We start from the raw sequence: 20,431 nt of genomic DNA on the forward strand, positions 1-20,431 counted from the left end.
CCAAAACTCCAGTTTCAGAGTTTCAGAGAAAATTGCCCCAATTAAATGCCCCCAGACAGACTGGAACCCAACTTTGGGTTTTTTTCTGACCACTGTGTGTGTTTTATGGTTCTGCCCTGTGCCCTCCACAGTTCTTGGCTGTGCTGCAGGAGGAACCACCCTGGCACCTTCCCTAGTTGAAGGGTGGGACAAGACCCCTGCAAAGACCTGTACTGGCAGTACCATGGAGGCAAAGGTCAGGAGAAACCATGCATTCCTGGGGTTTGGCTGATCCAGCAAGGAGCCTGTGACAGTGAGCTGGGAGTACAGGCTGGGAGGCAGGACCAGCTTCACCGGGGTGCAAGCAGAGTGTCTGGGAAATCTGCTGCCAAGCAGCATGCATGCTTCCATTTTTGTCCAGTAAGGCTGAGAGAGGAGCTGCCATCATCACAGCCATATTGGGACAAATACTCTTGTTGGCAGCTAAAACCCTGGAGGAGACCCTGAGTGGAAGTAAGCAGGAGGACTGTGGGGGCCAAGGTGGCACCCTGGGGCTTCATCTCATTCACCAGGGAAGTTGTCCTATGCAGGGGGAGGCATTGCTGGCTGCTCTTGCTGTTACACCTCCGTCTCCAGGGATTTTTTTTTTGCACTGTGTTCCAGTGTGTGCATGTGGGAAGGAGCTGCAGGAGTCCCCAGGGCAGCCCTGCATTGAACCCCACGGCACTGATACTCCATCTCAAGGAGCGAGTCCCTGCTCTGCCTCTTCACAGGGGCTTGCAGCAGACACCTCCAGAGGTCCCTCCAAGCTCAGCCATGTGCTGCCGAGCTCCCTGCATCCAGACCACGGGCTGCACAGAGACCTGCACCCGTCCTTACCAATCACAAAGTGCACAGGCTGGCAAGCCCACCAAACAGGTTTTGCCCAGCAAAGGTCGTGCTGGGGCTGCTGGGGAGACGGGTACACAAGGGCAACGTGAAACAAACAGCCACTGCTGCTGGCAGCCATCACCAACCCCCTCCGCCGACAGGGGAGTCCCAAGGCTCTGGGGGCTCCTCATATCTCACTACCTCCCCCCCACCCACCCCCTTCTCCTTGTTAATTAACATCACTGGACCAATGTTAAGCCAGAAGGTTTTCATCTTTAAACACCAGAGAGGAGCTAAAAAAGAATTCTCCTAATTCCACAATCCAGGGGAGTCAAGCAGCTGAAGAGCAGCTGCTTGTCCTCCTGCTGGAACAGGACTCTGCCTCTCCCAAAAAAAAAAAAAAAAAACCCAAACCAAAAAAACAACATAGAGACACTGGGGTTTGGTGAAGATGAGTTTATTTAAGCCAGAAAAAAAGGGATTCCAGCCATTTCCCTTGGGATGACAAAGCTGGATAATTTGAATTTGTGGCAATATAGTTTTGTCAACACCAAAATGTTTCTTTTGCTGATAACATTTCAGATCAAAAATCAAACATGACACAAATGCCCCAAGCAGTGGGAGCTGCCCACAGTCACAGCTGGGTACCCTGAAAAGAGTTGCTCTGTGGGAATTGGGACTGTGCAACATCACAACTGCTGGATCTGCCTATCCTGTCTTTGTTCTCTGAGAGCCACTGCCCTTGAAAAGGGTATGTTGGAGCATTCCTTAATCAGCCAAGAGATACAAATAAGAAATAAAGTAGAAACAAAATAACTTCCTGGAATCTCTGAAACCAAGGAATTTCAGCCTGTAAGGAAAAGACACACGATAGCGGACAAATCTGAGACACTGGGGTTTGGCTTGGTTAAACCTGTCCCCGCACAAAGTTCACAACTCCTGAGACAAGTCTGAACCCGACTGAAATTAACCAGAACAGCACTACTCTACTAAAAACCTGAACTTTTACAGAACAAACCGACAGAGATACTACAAGTGAGAAACAGAGTGAAGCCTCTGGCCACAGAGATAGCATTATATCGATCTAACTGAGGAGTTTCCAGGAGATCTCAGTGCCAAATCTGACTAAGCTGTCTGTTCTGCCAGTCCTCTCCTCCCTGGGAATGTCAGGTACTTTGCTGTTGTGTAAATGCTATGGTAACTCAAGCCTGTGGCATCTCTGCTGGGAGCAGGGAAGTAAAGCAAAACACAGATCCCCTCAGCTTTCCAAGCCAAGGGACCACCCTACTTAGACCCCACGTAGTCCCTTACAATATCTCAAATGGGGCAATAGCACTTTCAAGCATCCAGGCCCAAGTCTTGCCTCTGACTAAGCAGGTAACACACCTAGAGGAATAAACTGCAACCGAAATGGTCATCCTGCACTAAGGGCTCCAAGCCCTAAACAAACCCATTCAATCAGAAGAATCACCATCAAACAGTAAAGAGCAACAGTCTGTGTTCTGTTGAGCCAGCCAATTGTTGACAGGATGAGACCTCTTGGAGCTTGAGGGGGTTTGGAGGCTGAAGCAGCTCGTTTCCTTTACACCTGTTGTGCTGCATAGAGAAAGTATGTGCTCCTCGGGAGAGGAATCCAAGAGATACCTGTTTACACTGGAAACATTCATTGTTTTTTTAGTTTCAAGACTTCTCTTTCTTCTGCTTGCAAGTTGTTGCAGGCTTTTATCAGAGCGTGGCACTGGTGGGAAACTCTTTGTAAGCCCCAGCTGAGCACTGCTGAGGATCTGCTGATGGGGAGCTGCAAAACCCAGGTCAGAGTTTTCTGAATTGAGATCAACCAGGTATCTGGGAAGGGAATTTTTTCTGGAGCTCTCCAAGTCAATAATCCCATTTGCCTTCCTCTGCTTCAGCCCACTGTCAGCATATCCAGAGTGTTCACCTTTCCTCTTAGTGGAGTAGATTTTCTTTCTCCCTGTTTCTTTTTTCCAGGAAATCCTTCCTGGACTCTGTTTTGTTTTGCTCCCTACAGCTGCATTCTCCACCTCGTGGTCTGTGGGCCACTTGCTGTGTCTTTGCCCAGGTGTAGTTTTCTGTGCAGAATGGTGGAAAACTTGAGGTTGCTGCTGCTGTGACGGTGTCAGGGGTTTAAACCCTCGAGTGCTTCTCCTGAAGGCCTTCCTCAGTGGGGTTGGTACAGGCACTTCCAGTGGTTCAGGACAGTGTTTCTTCTGACTGCTCCCCAAAAAGTGTCTGCCAGCCCAGCACATGCAAGGATGGGCAGCACAGCTCTGTGTCTCCAAGCTGTGTTTCACCTCCTGCAAAAAGGTGTTTGCTGTGCCACAGGCTGCTGTAGCAATGCAGCTGGTTTTGTCTCCTGAGGCTGGGTTTAGGTCACCCTTTAATGAACCATTTCCAGTGGCCTGGTTCCATCCAGGGGAGTCTCTGTGTTGCTGACCCACTGCCACACAGGGGAAATAAGACCACCCTGAGCAGCTGCAAGCTCCCCTGCCTGGGTAGCATGGCCTGTGCAGGTGCTCTTCACTCAGGACACAGTGCTGGTACAGCCCAGGGGAAGTCTGTGAAGACTTATCTGTCATGTGAGGGGGCAGGCTGGCACTAGACAAAAGCGTGTGCTGCTCAGCTGAGGTATTACTTAGCTTCAGGAAGCCAAATTCTTTACATACTTTCAGGAACTGGTCATTCATCTGGGCTGGCAGTGACTCCAGACTCTCTTTCAGCAGCTGGATACTGGATTTCATATCCAAAATCTCTCCATCTTTCTGGGGAAGCAGAAGGCAAAGCAGAAGCAGTAAAAAACACACAAAAAGGCACAATATGTAAGGAAGTTTTAGGTACTATGTGTCAGTTTGGTATGGACCCAAAGATTAGCAATTTGTACCTTCCTGTGTAATAGATATCTTCAAAGTGTCCCTCAAAGGTGAGAAGTTTGGGACTGGAGCATCCCCCTAACCCACTGTGTGCCCCCTGTCCTAGGAGCACTGCCTTCTCACACGCTGGTGTGATACATCCTTGCCAAATGCAATTCCTGCAGCAGGGCCTTTGGAGAAACCAGACCTGATCAGGAGGTCTCTGACAGTTCATTCTTGTGTCTCGCACATGCACTTGCTTTCTTTTCATGTCTTTTTTCCTCTCCCTGGGACACACCTGGTTGAAGGGATAAGGTGCTGCACTTCTGCGAGGTGCTCTCCCCTCACAGGCACCACACCACCTCCACCAGCAAAGGCACGTGTCAGGTGAGGAAGCAGCGAGTGCTCCATCACAGCCTGCCACAACAAGGCACTGTTGGCTTCTTCTGACCAGGGTTTCATCAGAGCTTACAGCACTGTTAGCTAGCACTTGGGTAAGCCTCTGTCAGTATCTCACCTAGAATTAGCATTTTAATATATCTTTCCCCTTTCATTATAACAGGAGCAGTCTGCTTTATAATCCACCATTTGAAGGCAATTTAATATTCAGTCAGTATTTTGAAGAAGCAGGAGAAATTAAAAATGAGGATTCAGAATAAAAGATTAATTTCTTCACTTACGGCTGCAAGTCTCCTCTCCATCTCCAGCAGTGCCTGCTCCATTTGGCTTTTATCTGTCAAAGCTTTCAGCACCAAGTTGCAGTGACTTTTAAGAGCATCTTCCACTAAATGGGGAAATCAATAAAAACCACATTTGGTCTTTCATTTGTAAATGTGAATAAAGTACTATCAGTACTATTGCTACTTCCTGCATGGCTTGGCATGAATCACCACACGATTCCCTAAACCCTGAGCAATGATCAATGGGGTGGATTTTTAATGCAAGGCACTTGAAATTTATAAGATACTGCACATAGGACAAACTTCATTTACTGCCCTCTCTTAATGTGGCAGCTGGAGAAGAGAGGCTGTGCAAAGCTGCAGAATTTGGTAGGCTGAATGCAGGGAAGGCTGAGGCTTGATTGTCTGCCAGGTGCACAACGTGTATGGGCAAGGCAGGGGGACCCAAGTACAGCTGATCCACCCCTGTATAAACAACACTCTCACACAGCCAGGTGATGGTAAATGGGGCTTGAACAGGATGGAGGTATAAGAGGTTAATGGCTAAGAAGTGCAACCAGAGAAACTGTCAAAAATGCACAGAAGGCTGAAAACTGAAGGAAAACGGCTGGAGGGAATAGAGGCAAATTGTGAAGGAGTGTGCAAAAAACTGGAATTTCCATTTGCTGGCCACGGGAAGAGATGGGGTCAGAAACCACCTGAACCAGGCAGCTGTGCACAGCACTTGGTAGTAGGGGCTTCAGCACAGTCCTGTGGAGGAACAGGCTCCCTGGGAGGGTTTTAAATTGGAGCAAGATGCTCTTGGCTTCAGCCAGTCTTGTTGAAAAACTGATAAAACCCCAGAGATTTTTGTTATATGATTGGATAAGAACATAACTCCCCCCATACAGCTTCAATTACTCTCACAGGAACCACTGCTGTGCCTAATACACTACGGGATGGGAACACAGTTGGCAGTGTGTGGGGAGATGAAAAATCTTTAGCAATCTAGTGGAAGTCTACTTTAAAATTGTAAATTAGGACAGAGAGAAAGAGGTGAAAAAGAGAGGCGAGGAAGAGCTAAACATGTCTGGTCTTTCCTGTGAAGGGTGCAGGAAGGTGTGTACAGATGATGTGGAATGTTGGCTGGTTGGCATAAAACAGCATCCAAAGCACTCTTGCTAAAGTAAAGCACTGCCAAAACAATAGGCCAGGATAACTGAAACCCTGGAGTGCTGGAGCACTGCATACCTGAGAAAAATCAGAATAAAGCCTACATTTCAACAAGTTGCTACAAGAGCTCAGCAATTGATGAATCTTCTTTTGCTCCAGATCCAAGATGCTTGATTGACCTTGTCAGAGGAGATGAGAGCCCATCTGAAGCTGTTCCTGCTCACCAGTGTTTATCTCAGCTCCTTGGTGAGCACCTCTTGCCCCACTGTGCTGTGCTCACAGGCTGCAGAGCTGCAGGGCACTGGGGATCCCTTCTCCTGCTCAGCTATTTTCATTAAGCTTCCAGGGACTTAATTATCTCATTGAGCTGTGCCCTTCTGTCAAACTGTAGATGAAATTGGTTAAAGAGCTAAAAACTATTAGGAAGCGGCAGGCAGAAAGTGATTGTACAGGCTTTGCTTCTGTGAAAAAACAGAGATGTTTTAAAATTTGGGGAATTAAGATAGGAAAAAAAAAAACCCTGAGCAATTACGGGCTTAGTAATTTGTTCTCCCATGGTGCAAGGTTTTAGAACATACTTTGAGGAGGAAAGTACTCAAAGATATGGAGGGAAATGGAATAAGAACAAGATTTTATAAAAGGTGGATTGTAATTTAATGCACTAAGACAAGGCAGGTGACTTCTTCGACAAAGACAACACAGTGGCCTTTCTGTAGATTCAAACAAAGCTTTTGAGTGGAAATTGTCATGTAATATTTAAAAAAAGGCAAAACAAATAAGGAGAAACTTGAAAAATAAGCCTCAGCTATAGGGGAAACATCAGCTCTTAGGCTGAGTGGCATGAGGAAACAAGGCAGCTCTGAGAGGTGCTCATAAAGGTCTTCACATGAGCCAAACAGGCTTAAAATCTGCTGTAGTCACCTGTGTGCTAAACCCAAAGGGCATTCGGTTAATTAGCAAGTGACACAAGAATGTAAATGCCAGCAACAGAGGCTACAGGTGAGACAGGGCAGTGTGGTGCGTGGCAGTGCACCAGCTCTGGCTGACAGAACTCCTATGCACCCCAGGATGTCTGGAAGCCCTCACCTTCCCAGCTGACTATGTGCAAGGAAAGAAAGAGACTGAACTAAGACATGGGCAGAGAAAAGCTACAAGTTAATTAAGTACTTAGATGGTAATCTCCTCTTATGAAAGAAGATTGAAAGTGTTTGTCTCATTCAGCCACACAAAGCAGAGGTGTGGGGTGGCACAGGGCTGGAGGTGCTGCTCAGGGATGAATACAGAAAATGGCATTTTCTGGCACAAGGAATCCCCTGTGCCCAGATGTGTTTTTAACTTTGCCTTCTCTGAAGGAGCCCTGCTTGGGCACAGTGCACACAGATGTCATTTGGGAGAAGGAGCCCTGCAGTCGCTTCATCCATGCATCATCCTCACACACATTGAATTAAAACCGCCTCCCAGACTTGAGCTCCAGGGGAATTTCTCAATTATTTCAGGACACACATCACCACATGGCTTTGCCTTGTTCTCTGTAGGAGCTTGGCTAATTTCTGAGGATTATCTGCACATATTTGAAAAAATATGCTGTGGCAGACAATTTGGTTGTTGTTTTTAATCTTTTACTGTTTTGCTCTGACAGATTTAGACTGTTTTCAAAGTCTGGAAATCTATAACTTGCAGAATGGGTTTATAACGGGGGAGTGAATGTTTGAGTGGGCCTTTTAGACTTTTCATATCCCTGGTTAGACACAAAGGATACCTGCAATCTGAGAGCAGGTTTTTGGGGAGCCTGCCAACCTACAAAGAGAAGGAAAGCAGTAGTGACTAAGAGAGGAAATCCTTTCATGTCACTTTACCACCTTCCATGTCTACATAGTGAAAATACAGGAAGGGCAGCATCTGCAAGCTTACCTTGCCGCTCTTCCCCATATGCTTAATTTTAGCTCAGAATTATTTTTAAAATTTTCTGTTTTCCCTAGTCTGTCTATTCCTCTTATTCAACATAGTATCCTCAGTCTAAAAATAGTCTTGCATCCACTGGGCTTGTGATCTGCACATACATTTGACTCAGCACAGCATGCTGCCGGCAAGCAACCAGCAGCCAGCCTTTTGAAACCGTTTCGTTTGTACGTGTGGGAGTATTCTGCTGAAAACCCCCTCAGTGCAGAGGAGGGGCACTCTCCTCCCCTTCCTGCTTCCATACCCACAGGAGTGTTCAGACTTGTCAAACACTAATAAACAAGGTAAAAATAATTGTTAATAAAAGCTTACAATAAAACAGGCCGTGAGATGACCAAATTAGATCAGATCAAGGACCCTGTTAACTCAAGTCTCTTGTCTTTAAATATGATCAAGAAGGGTTGCTTCAGAGGTTTTCTTCAAATAAACCCTTCAGCAGATAGTTATTGAATAACTTGATCACAGGCAGAAAATCTTTACTCAGTTAATGGGTGACTTATGCACAGGCTTGTGCCTCTCTTGAGGTAATTTAAATAAAAGTCTTTTACAATCTGAAAATCACTGTGTTTTGATTTGCTGTACCCTTGTCTTTGGATGTTACTGTTTACAATAATAACATTCAGAATATGAAATCTGGCATGAGATAAAAGGTTGAAGACCTCAGGACAGGGCTGCCACCCGGTGCTGCAGAGAGTTGCCTGCAAATCAGCCTGTACCCAGGCGCAGCTGCACTCTCAGCAGCTGAAAACTACTGCCTGAGCAGTCAAGAGAGAGAGCACCAGCCTCCCAGCCTAGGAATATTAAACAGCAAGTGCTTCTGATGTCTCTCGATCATCATCTATGCAGATTATCCTGAGATTATTACTAATAGCACAGAGGCTTTAAGTAAGACTTTGGAAGGAAGTTTATTCCCCCACCCCCAGATTCAGTAGGGGAAATTGGAGGTGCTATAAACCTGGTGAGACATGGGCAGGGAAGACAGCTCTGGAGCTCAGCAGAGCACTGCATATTTGCCCTGGGCAGCCATGGAGCTGTGCCAGAGGGCAAGATAGTCGGGCTGTCATGGCTGCACCCTGCTCAGATATACTCTGAGCAGTCACCTGGCAGGTTTGTGCTGGCTTAGCCTGGGTCCCGTTCCACAAGACATCAGATAGCACCTGCACTGGGGGACTGTGGGATGAGCTGCCCTTGATCTCACCCTCTGCTACAGCACACAGTGCCCCAAGCCTTGAACTGTGACAATGAGGGGTTTCAGTATCTGCTGGAACAGCCACACTTCCTCTCACCATCCATGCTGAGCTGTTTTGGAGTCTGGTTAAGTCCCTCACCTCAATAGCTTTGTCAGTCACTGCATGGCTAGTTAGCAGCTACATAGAAAAAGCATTTTTTAAAATCAGTTTCAAACTTTTTGACTTTTCAGTCCATACAGGACATAAGGGAGTCTGAATTTGGTGTCCCAGTCTGGACCATACCGTTCAGGGTCAACAAGCTCAAACCTCATCATTTTAAATACAGCCATTTCCCCTGGAAACTTTGCTAGCAGCTGCTGGGCCTGAGGAGTATGGAAGCAAGTCATGTTTGAAAACTGCTCATTGGGCACTGGATCTCATCAGTGAACTGCATCACCTCATACCTCTGTGACAGATTGCACATTACTTTGTCACCCTTGACGGCAGTGCATCAGACGATTGCCTGTGGCACGGTGAGGATGCTGCTTATGTGCACTGCAGACAAGGTGTTGTGGAGGATTCAGCTGTTCTGAACTGTCACCTCTGGAACTACCAGATACCAGAAGAGCAAAGCAGCGCAGAGAGGGCTGAGTGGTGAAAATCGGCAATTGTATAAAAAACAGAAGGTTTTGATAGAAGTGTGGGTATGTAAATTTAAGTGTGAAAAATATGAAAAGAAGTGGAAACAAGAAGGAAAGAACAAATAATGAGTGGGCAAGCCAACCAGAGAAACTGTGTGTATATAAGGTGGAAGAACTGAGGCCACAGGGTCTGTCTGCCTCTTTACATCCCTGTGCACTGCACACTAAGATGTGAGCAAGGCACAGAGCACCTGTGCCTCTGTGGAAGCTGCTCAGCCAAACCTTGTCTCATCTCCAGTGCCAGACACAGCTCTATCCACTGTGTGCAAGCACATATGGACACTCAAAAGAGAACATTTTGAAAAAATCTTCCTGCACAGACCATGCCAGCCCAACAGCATTTGGAAATGCTTTGGAAATACATTTAGAAAAATATTTTCTGTTTTGTTCTTGCCTGCTGGCTATGTAGACTATGCCAAATGTGCTTGCTACCCACTGCTAAAAACGCAACCTGTGATACTACTCATAAGCTTTTAATGAGGACAGTCTTAACTTCAAGTTCCACCTTCCTTTGCTTTTCAAAACTGTTGGAATGTCCTGCTGCACTAGTTTTCTTCATCTTCTGCATTCCTCTCCCAGCTGTGAAATCCTCCACTGCCAATGATTTAACATATCTCTGCCATGTCACCCACATGCCAAGGTACGGTATTCACTGCATTCACTGGCATTCAGAACGTTATTAGCTCTGTATTTAGCTCTTTATCACCTGAGTTTTGGAATTTTATGCCAATTTTTCAAGGGGATTGCCTCTTTTCAAGGCACTAGCGTAGGTATCTCTTTAGTGGGAACTTAATTATCCATCACTGTGATGTCAGTCAAATGACAGTGTTTATCTGCAATTAACCAGTGATAGATGAACCTCCCAGAAATATAAAAAGAACAACATTGTGCAGCATGTGATGATTTTCATTATATATTCAACATTCTGCAGCATGATGCATTACAGAAAGTGCCAATTTTTCTTTTCAATTGCTTTGAAAATCTAGCAGCATGCACCTCTGGGAGGCTTCTCATTTTATTCAAGGCACATTCATTTAAAATGGATATGGAGAGGAAACAGGACAGCTGAGTAAATGATATGGAATGAAGAGGGGGAGTCATGAACAATAGATTTGATTTTCAGTGCCATGACAACAATTTCTGTACATGAGGTATGAAAAATTAGGCAAAGTCCTGCTGCAGAGTGGACAAGCTGAGGCACTGAAGTAATTAGGAGATGGGAAAATGTATAATAGGGAATTTGCTGTGCTCGCCAAAGCAGACAGATTCTTGTTTACATTAGGGTCCCACCAAGAGCACTTGCCAAGCACAGCAAAAGAGTGTTCTTAGTACAATGAGATTGGTATTTCAAATGTACAGTTTATCATGGCCTCCAGCATAATGCATCAGACTCCACTCTTTTTGCCTGAGAGGGCTCTGTTGATTTAAAAGCTATCTGTCAAAGATGTGCTTTGTGGAAGCCATATTTTGCCACACAGTGAATACTGTTATGCTCTTGTGGAGGTCTGCTGCCTTCATCTCACAAGATACAACTCACTTCATGCTTCTTGTGTATATTAAAAATGGCCTCTTGTTCTTGTACAGAGCGAAGCAAGCTCTGTGCAGTCCTGACAGAGTGTTGATAAAGCATCACACCAGCATTAAAAATTAATGTACTCTCAAAGGCTCAGATCTAAGCTAAATTAGAAACAATTTCTTGAAGCATTTTTCCTCAGTAAAGATTTCTGTGATTAGCCACTTCAGAGACAGAGTTGTTCAAAAGTATTTTACATTATTAGCTTTTCTAGAGGTCACCCTTTTATCATGGCAATAGTGTGCTTCACTGTGTGCTTCTCATTCAAGAAATGAGCAATACTAGTTTTGCTTACATCCGAAACTTAATCACTTCAAGCACAGGGGAGCAGTGGAAGACTTCAAACTATCATATGAAAATCTGAGAAAGCCCTAAAACCTGAAACTGGATACTCAGGATATAAATATCTAAGTTATTTTTACTGTGTATTCCATTAGTACTCCAGATAGTCTAAAAATGACTGTGGTCCAGGCAAAACACAAAAACAGAGGTGTGTTTTTCTATTTGAGCTCAGAGTCTAACCATGCAACACCTAAGTACGAGAGAGCAGAGAAAGGGGAAAATGAGAGAGTAGGAATGGAAAAACTGACAAGTTCATACCATGGATAAGTCCTATTTTCTCTCCTCCCTTAGGAAGAGCAGCTGTGAGTGGCATGACTTCCCCAGTTAACCCCAGCCTCCAGAGAGCACGCTGACATTTGGCAGTTTGACTGTGCCCTCTGCTGTTAACAGGAACACAGGAAAGACTTACATGTCTTGGGAAGGGTTTCTAGGCAAACCAAATTGGATTTGAGTTTGGAATCAAACATTTCTTCAAACTTCTGGAAGCACACTTGCAGCTGCAAAAACAAAGGTAAATGGGAAAAGTAAAACATTGCCTTTTCTTTGTTTGCAAAATCACAGCCCCAGATGCCACAGAACAATGACTGCAACTCATGGAATGGAACAGCCTGAAAATGATTGTTTATCTGTCGCTTGAAACAATTTGTTCAGCTGTTGGTTGCAACCCCAAAGAAGATCTGGGATGGCTCAAAAGGGCTCATGAAATCTGAACGGATTTCAAAAAAGAGATCCTGATCCATAAAATACGATTAATAATAACTAATAAAAGAAATTATAGTAGTGTTGGGGGAGAGATCTTCACCTTCAGACCACAGTGACAAATCCTGAGAGCAGACTGCTTTCTTCAGGCAGAAGGGAAAAAGAACTGATATTTGCAGACTGCCACTACAGCTTGTTTTGCTCCAGAGACCCGGAGAAATTCCACCACTGGCTGTGAGCCAAGTCCCTAAAGACCTTGACCCGAAGGCCACAAAGGCAATGGTATATGTAAAGAAACTTACAATTGTTGGTTTAGAGTATTTGCATCCTTAAGACATACAATGTAATATTTTAGATATCAGCATAGTAAAAGGGAAAGTGAACACTAAATGGTCTGTAGTATTTCTAACTCTTCATTATTTTACATTCTGAATTTGAAGTAACTTACCTCTTGAAGCCTGTCTTTGATGCTGGAAATAAAGGAGCTTAGGACTTCACTAAAATGGAAAAAAACCAACAACAAGTATGAACCAGAAATGTACGTCACCGAAGTGTACAAAATTTGAAAAGATCACTGTAAAAAATGAGACAAGAAGTGCTACAAGGCATAATGTAGTATGAAACGTTAGCATGGAAACATGATTACTTCAGGGGGCATAACCCTTTGAAGTCACCTCAGTAGTTTTAAGAAAACATGGACGCTGCAATGTAAAGTAAGAAAAAAACACGTATACATTCATGCCCATATATGTCATATACATGAAGTTATGGGGGTTTTACTCTCAGATTTTTGCCTTCTCTCTCGAATTCTTAGTTGGCATTTGCACAACTGGGCATTAGCTTCTGGGATGTGATCACCATGTCATGTGCTCCGGAAGGACCCAGCCCATGCGGTGACCTGCCAGTTGCTGCGATACGCGGGTATTGTGTTTGGACTAAAATAACTGTGGGAAAAACATGGGAAAAGCTTCAGCATCAACAAAGCCCAGGCCAGGAAGAACAAATACTGCAAATCCTTTTCTCCAGAGATTATGCCTGTGGTTTCTGTTAGCTGTCCTTTTAAGCTGAGCCAGCGTATCAGGAACCAGGCTATATTCATGATTAACCTGCCACACCAAAATTGTTGCTAAGCAAAGTGATAGCCTTTTCCTCTCTGAAGATTCAGGTCATTTTAAGTCAATCATTAGAGTGATCTAAATTACAACAGCCAAAAATATGCAGAGGCCAGGTAGAATCTAGTTATGAAATTAGGCAGTGCTTCTGAAATCTCTCTAGCCTTATGGAAAGGAAGATACTAATTTTCTTAGTCAAACTTGCGGGGGATACAAATTGATAAATTATACACTTATCTTTGCAAAGATAACATAGTTATTTCTAAAAACAGGCTGCTAAACTGGGAGCAAGTCTGGAGTGTAGGAAGGAGCATAAAGAAAAGCATTTAAAGAAAAAATAAAGAATAATTATGAGTGATGCCTAAACATTTAAAACTGCATTCTCATTTCATTACAAAAATCTTCCTCTAATAGGCAATAGAGAATAAAATTTTGTCCTATCAGAAATGTAGTGTCCATTGAAAAGGCAAGAGAGATACATAGCCAGATTTGATCAAAGGCTTTTAATAAAAACACACTTCACTTTGGATATTACATTACAAAATGTACAGTGCTAAGAATTATTTATAGGTGCACTGAGGAGTTTGCCATATTTCATTTTTGAGCTTCAAATTGCTGGCTTGCTACTTAAAATCCTTCAGGACCTACAAGTACATGTAATTCTTGACATCTGACAAAGAGCAGATGCAAATTACATTAGAAAATAACACTTGTCTGCTACCAAAAAAAAAAACCATAAAAATATTCTATGGAAATAAAATTCTAGAGAGATGTGCAGGTTTATACAGACACAATCTCCACACCAGTGTGTTTGGCAATCCCCTTATCTGGCCCAAACGTAAAGGCCATCCTCAGAGCCCATTTTATCAGCCCCCATACAACCTAGAAGATTTTGAGAAATAGTGATTTTAACAGAGGACCAGTACAGAAAAAAAGAAACAATGATAACTACATAAAGAAAGACAAAAGTAAATTCAGGTTAGAGTTTTGCTGTTCTGTGGGGTTTACAACTGAATATGTTACATAAATTGCAAGTAAACCCTATTCTCTTACCTTGTGACTCTTTCCAATTAAAAATTATTTAAAACCTGAAAATACTTTTCTTGGAGAAATATGCAGCTATTGTCATGTATGATTTGTAAGATGGGAAGAAGGAGTTGCAGGGAGTGATAACCACCAGAACAGAAAAAAATTCCAATGGAGGTCGACATACCGGTCATATTTGTCCTTTATTTTGTTCTTATTCACTTCAAAATTTTCCAAGATGCTTTTCACTCTCACTGCACCAAAATTAAGAGAACCCTTTTCTCTTGTTTCTTCATCAAATAACTGTGGTTTTGTCTGGTATTTGGTAAAAATACTAGGCTCACTCTGTGACACAAACAAAAGAAAAAAGTTGAGGTACAAAAATAATCAGAACATTAATTAGACGAAACCATTTGTTTATCCAGTGCTTTGCAGACAGACATCACAGTGATTGGACATGACAGATTAGATTGATGAGGAGATTAAGAATTTAGTGAGATTATGTCTCATATAGTGTGCCTAGTTAGGTCAACTCCCTGTGGAACTGAGACCCAGCCCAAATTCCTCCAGACACAGGCTTTTCTCTCTTCTTGGGGATTTTCATTTTGCTACTATTATAAGGTGTGCAGGTTTTTTCCCTTCTGTGTTCAAGACAGAGACTATAAATGAATTTCAATGTTCCTGGAATTGTGGAAAAGTTCAAGTTGTCAGTAGAATCTCCCTGCACAGGAATCTAAAAAAAAACCATCCTATTGAATTTCCTGGTGGATGACATCATTTTGCTGCCAACTAGCAACATTGACAGACTGTAGATGAGGTTTTCACATGCTTCAATACACATTTTAGAACAAGAAATTTAATATTGATATGAAAGCATCGTTCTACAGAATTTCCAGACACTCTGTGACCAAAATGGAAATGCCTTTTCCTTAAAACATAAGAAAATACAAATTCCATTAATTTTTTTTTTCATCATGAAAAGTGAATTTCCTGTTTTGTGTCTGATGAAAACTGCTCCTAGGCAAAATGCATAGGACAGCAGATAGCATCTGGAACTGAAGGACAGCCTGGGGCCTCCAAGCTGGCACCATTGCTCTTTCCTAATTTTTGCTCTAGGTGTGTTTATTCAGATCTGGTTCTCTCTGTCAGCAGTGCAGGAACTATTTTAGTGGAGGCTGGTAACATCAAAAACCATGAGCTGTAGGAGGAACATTGTGAACATAGAAACTCTTCATCCCTATCCAAAATGATCCAAGCATCTACCATAACAACAATGCAGCAAGGTCATTGTCAGTACAGGGAAGCAAACTCTGAGTAGCTCTGTCATTCTTCCAGAAAGCTAAGGAAGTGAAATACATCATTTCTGAAAGAAAAATAGGTGCAATATTCTAACTTGACTAAGTAGGTGGTCTAAATATATTAGCTTGAGAATAATTTCATATTATTTCAGTAACTTATAAAATGTGATTGAAGAAAATAATACCTATCTCAATAATAATTTATAGCAATCTGTTATAAATACCATGTTCATCTGACCAGGCTGCTACTTTGTCTTGTCACAGTAAGTATATGTATGTAGGAAGAACAGAACTTGATTTCAGCAGTTACTGACATTTGCAAATGTTACCACCTGATTTCAGCATTTTCCATTAACTTTAAGGGGTGGCTGTGTGTCTGTACAGGGTTGGCTGAGAGTGAGACTCACATCCTGGGAATTCTGCTGTCCCGGCTGTGTGCCCAGCTCCAGCGGTGCTGCTGCCGACTGCACATTCTCTGGGCAGAACTGGGAGCCAAAGAGCAGCTGAGAATCACTCAGGCTCGAGTAGTCACTGGCTGTGCTGCTCCTCATGGAAAACTTATTAGGCCTGAAATGGTGCAGAGAGGTTTGTGAATGAGTCTGGAGCAATTAAAAACCAAACAAAATTCCCTACATGGCCTGCTGGAACTGCTTGATCGTGGCCCATGCCAACATGCTAATTTTTACTCTCTGCTTGGAAGGTGTTGTTCCTATAATGGCACACAGTTGAATTGTAAGATAAACCAGACAGGTTATCTTAAACTAGCACATCCACACAAACAAAGTGTCGTAGTTTCACATTCAACTTATAGGAGTGCAGGTGTTTCTCCAGCATGTTCTGCAGACAGAAGACCAAACCCACGACTGGGCATCTAACACAGCTCATCCTACCTGCCTTGTCAATCAGTCTTAGTTAAAGAGACACCTTGGGCTCCTAGCCAGTGCTGGGTCTTTCCCTTTCAGCTGCTCTGGGTAACAATTTCTGTTGTAACTCAGGTGTTGCTTTGATTAACTGGAAGGCAGTTCCAAGAGAATAAACCTTTCTGATTAATAGTTTACATTTCTTAGGCATTTATTCTCCAGATGCCTTAAGTCTGACACGGTAGAACAACAAATAAATAGAGGTAGCAAATGGCTGGATGAACTGATATGAATTGCTGGAAGTGTTTCAAACATATTAACAAGTTACTCAAAAGTGCTTCCCTTTCCCTTGAGCGTTACTCAAATAAATATTTTCTAGATACCCTTGATTTTCTACTGTTTTTCCTTGATTCTACTCCTCTTCAGAAACACTCTTATACTCCTCTTCTGCTTTATGGACTAGGATTGTGGCACAGGACCAGCTTCCCTCAGACAAGGATTTCCCTGCACAGCTGCAATGCTTCTCATTGTGTTGGAGGCTGGCTTCAATTTTTTGTTAGCAAAAATACATACAAAAGACTTCTTTCATTTTTCACAAAGAGTTGTAGAATGATTTGAGTTAGAAGGGACCTCAAAGATCATTTAGTTCCAACCCTCTTGCCACAGGCAGGGACACCTTACACCGTACCACCTTACTCAAAGTGTCATCCCTTCTGGCCTTGAACATTTTCAGAGATGGGGCAACTACAGCTTCTCTGGGCAACCTGTACCAGTGCCTCATCACCCTCACAGGAAAGAATTTTTTTATGACAATCAATCTAAATCTACCCTCTTTCAGTCTAAATGATCACTATTCCATGGCATCCACAAGGTCTGGCAGAGTGTTTAGGTTAGGATCAAACACAAAAAAGCCATGCCAGGTTTATCTTCTCAGTTCTTGCTTTTTTTGAGCTACCGAGATGGAGGTATGTGTTGCTGCCTTTGGAGCTGAAAACTAGAGACCAAAATACATGAAAATAATTAATGAAAAGGTTTTTTTTCCGTATCAAATGATACAAGTAAAGGAGAAGGAACAGGAGAATAACTCGTGTAAAACAAGAGATGATCACCCCAACATTTATTAGCAGTGATGTGTTTGGTTAATCCCTAGTTTTGGAAGGAGCCCAAACACCATAGACACAACAGGGAAAGGATTTAGCAGCAGTACTTGAACTGCTCAGTCTCCATTATATAGTAGTGTCACTGACAATATCATATTAATACTTTTGGCTTTAAGCTCACTGAGTACACTGAGCTGTAGGCAAAAATAGATGAGGTATGGGTTTCTGGATTCTCAAAAAGCCTGATAAGTCTGTCTGAATTCAAACCTTCTCCTTTAATCCCTCTCTGGACCCCAAATCTGACAAGAAAAAAATCTGAATACAATTTTACTTGCACAGCTTCTTGTTTCCATCTCAGCTGAGCTTTGTAAAAAAAAACAAAAAACCTTAATCTACCGGCAGTATGTGGAGGAGGCGTAAGCACATGGGCTCCCATGACCCCACACAGGCAGAGCCCCTGCCTGCAATGTGAGTAGCACATCTCCTGCACCAGTTTTCTAAATCCTCTTATCTTCCAGCCAAAAAATGCTCCCTCTTAGTTTGAGGAAGAGTTTTTATAACCTTTAGATGCTTTATGGTCTTGACAATCCCCCTTTGAAAGTGTCCGGTACAAGTGGTGAATATCACACCCCACAATATGCTCGTTTTCTCAGATACTTTGTGTTATTTAACACCTGAAGCACAAGATTCTTATAACAAAGATTTTAAGAGGAGTATTGAGCTAAGAGGACTTTATGAGCCTAGTGACTTCCTAGGCTTACTCTGCACTACAACCAAAGGCAGCTGTTGGCTGCTCTGGAGCCCAATTTTTCTGACTTAAGTCCCCTACCTTAGCAGTTGGTTTAGGAATGATGGCATTTTTGCAAATTAGAGGGGAAGGTGAAACAGATGTCTCTTTTGAATACACTCATTCCCCTGAGCAATGGATTTATTTCTCCCTTGCTTAACACTGCTGGCAATTAATTTACTAACAAGACCATCTGGGCAAAGCATCAGCCTGGCCATGCTTGGCCCCGCCTGTCCCTGACGGAGAGGTTAAACAACCGTGAGCACGTGTGGGATCAGATCCGTGATCAGGCAACTCCAGCTCTTCTTACCACCTGACCATTCCTTTCAGAATGCCTGAGATGCAGGGGTGCATGTTCTGTCCTAAATATAAACCCTTTCCCATAAACAGCAAGGAAACATCCCAGGTATGCAACCCCACTTAGCAGTCCCTCCTAAGTGAGGAGTGCAATAGTTTACCTCAGGAGAACTTCTGGCTTTCTGCTAACATGAGCCATGACCCAAATCGTCCGTGTGTTGGTGCCCATAACATTCCTTTGGTACTGGCACTAGCATATCCACTCAAAGCAAAACCAACTTTAGATATGCAAAACAAGTTCTTGACAGCTTCAAAAAATGGTAAATCATTCTCAGCTGACTTATGGTCAAATGATTTCATTCTCCTACCTAACCTGACGCAAGGTATTGCAATATTGGCAGCTCCAACCCTTTCTCGTGATATGAGCGTGATCTAAAAAAATCTGCAGCGTTCTGCATATCTGGGGGGTCAGCTAGATCTTCCCAGTCTCTGTTTCCTTGTTGTCAATGGAAATTCCCCCTTCATCGGAGGAGTTAGAACTTTCAGGAGCTTCTTTCATTTTCTAATTTTCTGGCTTCCGCCCCAAATATTTTAGCACAATCACATGCAAATCACATTTCAAAGGTTCTGCCTTACCTCAAAACAAATATGGCATGTGATAAATACCCTCTTCTTATGTTTCCTAGATATTCTAGGAACATTGACAAACTAAAGCGTCATAACTGTAAATTGCCACAGGCCTCAACAATTTTTTTTAAAAAAACTGATACTCATATCCTATTGTTTGGATCCCTCCTAATGTGCCAACACCAAGGTTTAAGAGCCATTTGGAAAAGCAAACTGAGACTTCTACAATTTGCAATGTAACATTTATCTACAGTGCTGCTATGAGTGATTTTCTCTGGTTCTGTCATCCCTACTGAACCTGTGCCAACATCCCTCTTCTTTCTCAAGCGCTGTGGGTGAAGCTCACTTACACCTTTCTGACACATTTCTTCAAAGTGCAGTAAAGCCTCTTTCCCAAAGAAGAGATCTTTCTCTCCTAGTAGCAGTGTCTTGAGTAGGATCAGTACCATATGATCCTTGAGTAGGATCATAAAGTCTCTCTTCTCCTGGTTCCCCTCCAGAAAATCTCATAGCCCTTTCTGCTCCTCATTTAGGGACCAGGGGTGAATCACAGCAAATCCAATTTAAATTCTGGGAGCTGCTGTTCACCTGCTCTTCCTCCTGGCTTTAGCCTGCATCTAGAGGAACTGTCTCTAGCTCTGCTATACTGCTCTCATCCTCACTATCAGCTGCCTGCCAATGTGCCAATGTGCTCAGCAAATGAGCAAGGATCAGCCTTGGCTTTGGGTGCAGAGGAAGTGGAAGAGTTTAAATCAAGGAGTTCAAGCTGCTATTGCAGCCTCCAGCCATTTGCCACTGGAAACAGTCACAGCAGAAAATTATTCTTCAGCTTCCTGTCCTCTGGAATGGCATGACCTGCTTGCTGCAAATAATTTGCACCACATCCTAAAAGGAATTTCTACAGATTCTGGCACTGGCCCTAATGTATTAACCACGATAAAATCCCTCTCAGTTATTCAGCTCAAATGCTGTCTCCAGTTTCCAGATTTCAGGTTCAAAATCCCTCTGGTCTTATTTTAATTTCTCAAGGTCATTTTTACTTTCTATGAGTTTATTCATTATTCATTCAGCTGTGATTCAATACTGCCCAGACATCCTTACCTTGGAATTCATGCTAGTCTTTTGTCCTGAGCTAGTTGCTGGTTACAATAAAGCCTTTTCCTTAAGAGGAGACCAGGATTTCTGTAGAGTAGCCCTGTTTGCTCTCACAAAATGCATCCCCAACCATATTAAAAGTTAGGCATCTGGAGACAGGGTTTTTTTTCCATCCCCCTCTCTAGCCTGAAGCCATCTTCCAGTCTGCACTTACAGCCCCAGTTTCTCATTCCTGTGA

At 43.2% G+C, this 20,431-nt stretch overlaps 1 protein-coding gene across 1 annotated transcript; it reads right to left on the reverse strand.

Annotated features, from left to right (window-relative positions):
• Positions 1–1,115: 1,115 nt before the first annotated feature.
• On the reverse strand, positions 1,116–16,125 carry IHO1 (interactor of HORMAD1 1). The gene is made up of 6 exons (XM_066195512.1): positions 15,835–16,125; positions 14,317–14,474; positions 12,440–12,488; positions 11,702–11,789; positions 4,397–4,500; positions 1,116–3,629 (listed from the first exon to the last, which is right to left on the reverse strand). Exons 1-6 carry the CDS (start codon positions 15,976–15,978, stop codon positions 2,304–2,306), a joined length of 1,869 nt encoding a protein of 622 aa, XP_066051609.1. The 5' UTR covers positions 15,979–16,125; the 3' UTR covers positions 1,116–2,303.
• Positions 16,126–20,431: the final 4,306 nt, after the last annotated feature.

The sequence above is a fragment of the Chamaea fasciata genome, unplaced genomic scaffold, assembly GCF_029207755.1.
Source record: "Chamaea fasciata isolate MVZ Bird 193981 ecotype frontalis unplaced genomic scaffold, bChaFas1.0.hap1 SCAF_13, whole genome shotgun sequence".
Lineage (NCBI taxonomy): Eukaryota > Metazoa > Chordata > Aves > Passeriformes > Sylviidae > Chamaea > Chamaea fasciata.

Coding starts and splice junctions, on each gene's coding strand:
- IHO1 (XM_066195512.1), bottom strand. CDS start 15,978: ATGAGGAGCAGCACAGCCAGTGACTACTCGAGCCTGAGTGATTCTCAG. Junction 12,489..14,316: donor ATAAAGGACAAATATGACCG/GTATGTCGACCT, acceptor TTTCCATTTTAG/TGAAGTCCTAAGCTCCTTTA. Junction 3,630..4,396: donor TGGAGAGGAGACTTGCAGCC/GTAAGTGAAGAA, acceptor CTGCTTCCCCAG/AAAGATGGAGAGATTTTGGA.